The 8,488-nt window shown below is 39.1% G+C and overlaps 1 protein-coding gene across 3 annotated transcripts in view; it reads left to right on the top strand.

Moving 5' to 3' along the window:
* Nucleotides 7,440–8,488, top strand: part of LOC104736844 — a 4,031-nt gene continuing 2,982 nt past the window's right edge. The window contains exons 1-3 of one of the 3 annotated variants that reach the window (XM_019234666.1): nucleotides 7,440–7,793; nucleotides 7,914–8,108; nucleotides 8,392–8,463. In XM_019234666.1, the coding sequence (XP_019090211.1) occupies nucleotides 7,505–7,793; nucleotides 7,914–8,108; nucleotides 8,392–8,463 (556 nt within the window). In that variant the 5' untranslated portion in view covers nucleotides 7,440–7,504. Of the gene's footprint in view, nucleotides 7,794–7,913; nucleotides 8,109–8,391; nucleotides 8,485–8,488 lie in introns of all 3 variants that reach the window. The other 2 variants (XM_019234665.1, XM_010456911.2) reach the window with 2 other exon arrangements.

Below are 8,488 nucleotides of genomic sequence, written 5' to 3'. Positions count from 1 at the left end.
AGCAACTCCTACAAGGCCAAGCTGATGGAGATATGGAAACAAGTAAGAAGCTCACAGAGATGAATAATAAGATGGACTGCACATACAGTGACCTTAATATCAAGATTGAAGCTTTAACTTGCAGACTGCTTCTCCTAGAGAGCAAGAGTGAATCTTCTTCTTCTAGACAACTCAATGGGACCTCAACTGACAATCTCAAGGAGTTTGCCACTGCCCAAGCTATCTCTCTCAAAGAACTACCTTTAAAGCTCACTAAGGACAGTGACAACCAAGTTGGAGAGGATTTTCTTCAACCAGAGGTGCAGAATGAGAAGAGAACTGAGCTTGAGACACCACTCGACCATACACTCGACCATGCACATTGTCGAATAACTGGTTTGTGTATAATTTAACACAAAAGTATATTTTGATTCACTAATAATATATTTTTTATTTCTGTTATTTTTAGATTTATTTTTCATAATTATTTTTGTATCAACAACCATTATAAACCATAGTCAATTACTATTAATGATGGTTCCTTGAACTAAAAAAGAAACCATATCTTTGAATTTTTTTACTTTTTAAAAAATATTTATCTATTCGTTTGTATGTTTATTATTTGTATTTTTGTAAATTTTTATTTTAAAAAAAATTCATTACGTTTTCTATTTATCTATTCGTTTGTATGTTTTCTATTTATTTTAATAAAATTCATAAAATAAAAATAACAGTCACAGTTACTAAAGTTTTTGTTACCAATTGTATTTTAAAAGTTAAAAATTGTGTGCAATGTGAAAGAGCGGAGAGTCCAAAGGTTTTTGTTAGTTAAGCAGAGATAGTATTCACCAAGAAAAAAAAAATTAAGCAGAGATAGTTGAAGAAATATAAATTAAAAAACAAAAATGGAGTCTATAGAGCAATTGGCCTATTTGGTTAGAGCGTCGTGCTAATAACGCGAAGGTCAAAGGTTCGATCCCTGTATAGACCATTTTTTTTACTAAAAATATCCTTTGATACTATAGGATTATATTAGTGGTATGATAACACATTGTTTTTGTTTTCCTCTATCCTGTATCTTGGATGTATTTGTCCAAAGAACATAACAATAACATAAAAAGATACCATATTCCAAGAGTTCTTGTGATTTGGTACTAGAATCTTATAATTTTACTATGAAACTTAATTATATCAAATTATCAATGGCTTCGTTTGATGGTTAAATGGTTCAAAGGTAAAATGGCCTTCAATGGATCATAGAAGGATCAACATTTTGACAATTTGTTTGTTTTGTTTTTCTGGCTCTTACTACTCTTCTAAAATTATTGTATAAAATTTTCTAAATATGATAGTTTCAAAAGAAAAGTAAATGTTAAAAGCACGTATTTACAATAATATTTCCCCAACTAATCATATGTGTTAATGATATAATTTAAAAAGGCTTGATTTATTCGTTAACATAAGATGAGTATTTATACATGATGAGATTTCCTTATGAGATAGAACTATATAACATATCAATATGCTAAATATATATTTTATATATCCGAATACCCTCTCGCAAGTTGGTGATCCGAAATTCCGAATACCAACTTGGACAATAAGTTCTCAAACACCAAACAAAAAATAAGTTTAATATGTGTAGAAGATAGAAAATCAGTGGCTTGTGAAGTGGCTGCAAAGTAGAAGAAGTATAGCCGCATCTTATGGCTTTCTTAAAAAACAACGGCAACAGTGACTTATAGAAACGGTAGAAGATAGATGTGCGGCGGCTTGATTTAATAGAAAATCGAAAGAATCTTTAGAAAATAGTAGAAGATAGTGGAACCTACACCGGCTAGTGCAACGACGATGGGTAGGTTAATAATTTTAGAATAAAGATGTCGATTGCTGAAGCCAAGCAATGGCGGCCGGTAGAAAAGAAATTAGGTGACAAGAGTTTTCTGCTCTGCTACCATGATATAATTTAGAAATGCTTGATTTATTCATTAATATAATATCAGAATTTATACTATCATGAGATTTCTTTATGTGATAGAACCGTATCACATATCAATATTCTAAATATATATTATAACTAGATTTAATAGAAAATCGATAGAATCTTTAGAAAACTTCGGGTCGCGATCTGATACTATGTTGGCTGGCACCCCTTGCAGCCTCAGAATTTCATCAATGTACTTCTCCGCCAAGTCAGTGGCCTGGTCCGTACTTTTTACTGAAAACAAGTGGGAAACCTTAGTTAAACGATCCATTACTACCCAAACCGCATCGTTGGCCCTCCTCGGCCTTGTAGGCAGCCCACTGATGAAGTCCGTCAAAATTGACTCCCACTTCCACGTCGGTATTGGTAAGTTGCGTAGTAATCCCGCTGGTACTTGGTGCTCCACCTTCACCTTTGACATGAGTCACACTGACTCACCCATTTTGCGACTGCTCGCTTCATCCCAGGCCAATGATAGTACCTCCGAATATCTCGGTACATCTTGGTGCTTCCCGGATGGATGGTTAAGGCAGAAGTGTGGGCTGCTCTTAAGATCTCTTGTCGCAATCCACTTCGGTCCGGAACTGTGATTCTCCCGTTGAGTAATAGCATACCATCATCTGCCAAATAATAGCCACTAACGTTTTGATATGATCATGAGATCATCCAAGAAGATCCTTAAGTCTTGTTCAACACGAACGAAGTCAAAGATCAATTCTTCCAGCCAAACGACAATTTAGGATACATTCTTACCTTATTTAGAGCATATCTCGAAGTGGAATCAGTCCAATCAGAGTTCGTATGAAGGAGTTATTCACTTCAAGAGAGGAGATCCTCAAGATTTGGGAGTTTCAGGGTTTTTTTCTAGGGAGAATAGAGGAAAAAAGTGTACAATCCCGGCAGTATCATATCCCGACCCTTGCTACGAGCAGACAATTATGAAGAGTGGGCCGTGAAGTTGGAAACTGCTCTTTATTCTCGAAAGAAGTTTGGATTTCTTGATGGATCTATCAAGGCTCCAAGCGAAGGAACACAGGACTATGAGGATTGGAAGCCTATCAATGCTCTCATAGTCTCGTGGATCAAGATGACGATCGTACCGAAATTGTTGTCCAACATATCTCATAAGCCAATTGCTAGAGATTTGTGGGAACACATCCGAAAGCGGTACCGTGTGACTAACGGACCAAGAATTCAGCAGTTGCGTAAAGATCTCGCCAATTGTCAACAAACTGACCTTAGTATCAAAGCATACTATGGAAAGCTTACAAAATTGTGGGACTGTATGAACTGCTATCGACCTCCGCTGACATGTACGTGTGGAAAGTGCACTTGTAATTTCAGCACCGAAGACGAAAAGAGAAGGGAAGAAGAAAAGGTCCACGATTTTTTGATGGGACTTGATGAAGAAGTTTATGGGATGGTGAGATCAAACTTGCTCTCTCAAGAACCTTTGCCGAGCTTGGAGTATGCTTATTTGAAAGTAACTCAAGATGAAGACACCCGCTCCAAGAAGAAATATCATGAAGATAAACCTGAAAACATGGTGTTTGTAGCACAACAAACACAACGACCTCGGTTCCGTTATAATGATAGAGACACGAATGTGGTGTGTTCGAACTGCGGGCGAACTGGACATCATGCTGAAACTTGTTTTCAGATACTTGGATTTCCGGAATGGTGAGGCGATCGACCAAGGAACCTTGTTGGACGCGGAAGAGGAACTCCATCTTTTGGAAGTGGTACACGAGGTAGAGGGGGAGCGGCTCGCAAAAATGTGGCCCGTTACAGATGCAGATAGAGATGCGGTAATTGAACTAACTTACGAACAGTGGCTCAGTGTGAAACGTGTGATAAGTGCCTCAAGCAGTGGTACAAGCGAACAAATCTCAGGTAAGATACCCTCTCCCTCTTGGATTTTAGATTCAAGGGCTACTCATAATTTGACATGTAAGAAAGGAACTCTTCGAAATGTAAGAAAATCCTCTCCTACTCAAATTACCTTGGCTGATGGTATGGTAGTTACAAGTGAAACAGTGGGTACGATGTTGTTGAGTTCACACCTTAGTTTGATTGAAGTCTTCTACATCGAGGATTTGGGTTTTGATTTGATATCAGTGACACAACTGATGGAAGAAAATAATTGTGTGATACAAATGTCTGTCCCGTTTTGTGTTCTTCAGGACCGCACTACGAGGATGCTGATTGGCATAGGTAAACCAGTTGGCGGGTTGGTCTATTTTTGGAATTTGGAGGTTGTTGCAGCCGTGAAGCGTTTTTCGAATCAGTCTTTGGGGTTGTGGCACCGATGGTTGGGACATCCATCACCGAAAATAGTAGAGTTGATCTCAGATTTCAGTTTTACTAGTAGTAGTGATTTTATGAATAAGGCGTGTGAGACATGTGTCCAGGCCAAACAAACTCGTTATTCTTTCCCTTTAAGTATCAATAAGACTTCAAAGATTTTTGAGATGATTCACTGTGATATATGGGGACCATATAGAGTTCCATCCTTTTCGGGAGCAAGATACTTTCTTACTATCGTAGGTGATTTTTCTCGTGGAACTTGGGTTTATTTGATGAATGCGAAAAGTGAGACACCGACAAAACTCCGTTACTTTCTTGCTCTTGTAGAACGACAGTTTGGGAAGCAAATTCAAACGATACGTAGTGACAATGGAAGTGAATTCTTGTCATTGACACCATTTTTTCTCGAAAAAGGAATTCATCATGAGACGTCTTGTGTAGGAACGCTACAACAGAATAGACGTGTGGAACGAAAACATCGTCACTTGCTTAATGTGGCTACAACAGTCATGTTTGACGGTCATTTACCTGTCGAATTTTGGGGAGAGTGTGCTCTTGTTGCAGTCTATCTCATTAACAGGACACCGTCGCAAATTTTACAAGGAAAACTCCATATGAAGTTCTCTAGGGTGAGAAACCATCATATGATCACCTTCGAGTTGTGGGTTGCCTGTGCTATATTCATAACCAAGATCACAAAGGAGATAAATTCATAAGTCGTAGTCGAAAATGTGTGCTTGTCGGTTATCCCCATGGGAAGAAAGGTTGGAGAGTTTTCGATCTTGAAAAGGAAATATTTTGTGTTTCTCGTGATGTCATTTTCCGTGAAGACACATTTCCTTTTCATGACACCGAGTCTCCACATCTTGTGTTGGAAGACGACTATCCTCTGTTGTCTGTTCGTTCTCCTGACACAGGGACCCGATCCGTTGCTATCTCCAACCTTGACCTGCAATTACCTGTTGCAGTCTCGATAAGCGAACCCTCTGTTCAACCGGAATGTTTGACTGTGACAGTTGCCGTATTGACTGATCACGATGATGATCACGAAACAGAGACACTAGAGAGCAATAGTGTCGATGCTGCTACTCTTCCATCCGACTTGGAAGATGCACCGATTGCTCTTCGTAAAGAAATGCAAAAAAGAGATGCTCTGAAATATCTTGCCGATTACGATACCACCTTGGTTTGTGATGGCTCTACGTGTTTGTATCCTATTCCAGATGTCTTGCGTGATGAAAAATTCTCTGAAAGTCACAAAATTATTCTTGTTGCTATAACAAGTGCAAAGGAACCAAAAACTTTTGCTGAAGTTATGAAGGATAAACGTTGGACGCAGGCGGTCGGCAACGAAATTGGTTCACTGGAAGAAAATGAAACTTGGACACTTGAAGACTTGCCTGAAGGAAAACAAGCAATCGGTTGTCAATGGGTCTTTCGTATTAAACATAAGTTGGATGGTTTGATAGAACGATATAAGGCACAGTTGGTGGTCTTGGGAAATCAACAAATCAAAGGAGTGGATTATGGAGAAACCTTCGCTCCTGTTGTGAAGATGACCACGGTTCAATCCTTTTTAGCTGTTGTCTCAGCTCGAAATTGGGAAGTCCATCAAATGGACGTCCACAATGCCTTTCTTCACGGTGATTTAGATGAAGAAGTGTACATACGGTTGCCACCAGGATTTCCTAAACACAATGACGGCAAAGTTTGTCGTTTGAGAAAGTCTCTTTATGGCTTAAAGCAAGCACCATGCTACTGGTTTGCCAAACTTGCCTCTTCCTTAGAAAAATATGGTTTTGCACAATCTTTCTCAGATTATTCCTTGTTTGTTTTTGAAAAAGACGGGGTTGAGATACGTGTTCTCGTCTACGTCTATGACTTGGTGATCACAGGAATACGATTGGAGCAATCGAAAAATTCAAAGCATATCTTAGCACTTGCTTCCATATGAAAGATCTCGGTGCGTTGAAATATTTTTTGGGTATCGAAGTTTCTCGCAGTCTAGAAGGAATTTACATCAGCCAACGCAAGTACACTCTCGATATCTTATCCGAAACGAGTTTACTCGGTTCCCGGCCAGCTGCTTTTCCTCTCGAGCAACACCATCGACTAGGTTTGGCTTTCGGTCCACTTCTTTCTAATCATGAATCTTATAGGCGTTTGATTGGTAAGTTGATATATCTAGGTGTAACCCGACCCAATTTGGCCTACTATGTTCACACACTGTCACAGTTTATGAAAACACCTTGAGAGGAACATTGGACCGCAGCACTGCGTGTTGTTCAGTATCTTAAAGGAACTCCGGGACAAGGAGTTTTATTTCATGTGGACTCCGATCTTCAGATATATGCATGGTGCGACTCTGATCGTGCGGGTTGTTCTTTAACTCGGCGATCTACACACGGTTGATTTATTCAACTTGGCACGTCTCCGATATCTTGGAAAACGAAGAAGCAAAAAGTTGTTAGCATGTCTTCAGCTGAGGCTGAATATCGTGCTATGGCTTGGACAACGAAAGAACTTATTTGGCTCAAAGCATTACTTCAGCCAATGCGACTTTTCTGTGATAGTCAGGCAGCTTTGCATATCAGTGTCAACCCAGTTTTTCATGAGCGAACTAAACACATCGAAAATGACTATCATTTTATCCAGGAAAAGATCACGTCTGGTATCATCACTCCTGATTATGTCTCTACTAAGATTCAATTAGCAGACATTTTCACTAAGTCTTTAGGAGAACGGGAGTTCAACTCATTTCGGTCCAAGCTGAGCATTTTAAATCTCCATGCTCCAGCTTGAGGGGATAATAGTATATACACGTATATGTGCATTTCTGTTTATGGTATATTTCAGATTTGTGTATATTGTATAATTTCTATTTAGTTAGAATTAGAACTTGGGCTCTAAGTCTTGTACAACCGTATATATACTCGATCCTTTGAGATCTAATAATACACATAAAAGCTTTTTCATTCATCGATTCTTTAATTTATCAATTCGCAACATGTATATCCCATATAATCAGATCCAGATACAAATATCAAAACGCATATCCGGATCCGGATCCGGATCCGGATACCTTCACAACCACGGTTATCTGATCCGTTACAGGACGCGAGTCAACGTTTTTCCTTGACTTCCGTTGACTAAAGTAAACGACAAAACTTTCAAAACGGTCTTTCTCCTTCACTTCACCAAAATCTCTCTCTCTCTCTTTCTCGATCTCTTGAAATGTCGAACACGGGATTAACGATCTTCGACGGTGATGTGCTCAGATCCATCGATCTCAGCCCACCGGAACTCCAACACGGCGTAACCGGTGCTCAGCTTCTAGAAATCTCCGAATCTAAGGTTTCTGAATCTCTCTCGGGACTCTCACTACCGCCAAATCTCAAAGACGCGGCGATCTCTCGAGTCTCCGATGGAGATGACGTCAGTTTCCGACGTACGGAGTTCAATCAACAACAAGCTTCTGAGAAACTCGGAGTTTTCATCTCCGCCGTTGCCGATGCTCTTAGAGGTAATAGGATCAATATAAATTTGATGCATAGATAGATGGATCTGTGTGTGAACGATAGGTTTAGTTTATGGATTTGATTGATGATGATGATGATGATACTTTGTTTATGTGATTATATAGATGCTCCAATTGTGGTGTCGGTTCTTGATGGGAGTATGTTGAAGATGTTTTTGGAGGATGAAGATGATTTTGCAATGTTGGCAGAGAACTTGTTCACTGATTTGGATGAAGAAGATAACGGAAAGATTTGTAAAAGCGAGATACGAAATGCTCTTGTACATATGGGTGTTGAGATGGGTGTTCCTTCACTCTCAGGTTCTCTTCTTTCTTTTTCCAAGTTTCAGTCTTGTTCGTTGTCACGGAATTGTAACCGCTGCGCTTGTCTGTGGATTGGTTTTGTGAGCCATGAAATCAACACTTTTGAAATCATTTAAGGAGAAGCTCTTTCTAGCAGTTAACATAGTATACTGTGTCATGTATTTCTCTGTTTGTGGTATTTGTGGTTTAGGATTCAATATTCTTCAACAGCTATGTTTCCTTTGGATCATTTCATTTTCATTGTTGTTTTAACATAGTGGGTATTGTTTGTTTGGAACAGAATTTCCCATCTTAGATGATATCATTAAGAAGCATGATGCTGATGGTGATGAAGAACTTGGACAAGCACAATTTGCTCAACTATTGCAGCCAGTTCT

This window comes from Camelina sativa, chromosome 13 (assembly GCF_000633955.1).
Source record: "Camelina sativa cultivar DH55 chromosome 13, Cs, whole genome shotgun sequence".
Taxonomy (NCBI): Eukaryota; Viridiplantae; Streptophyta; class Magnoliopsida; order Brassicales; family Brassicaceae; genus Camelina; species Camelina sativa.
The sequence above is the reverse complement of the archived record's forward strand: the minus strand, read 5'-3'. Positions and strand labels throughout refer to the sequence as shown.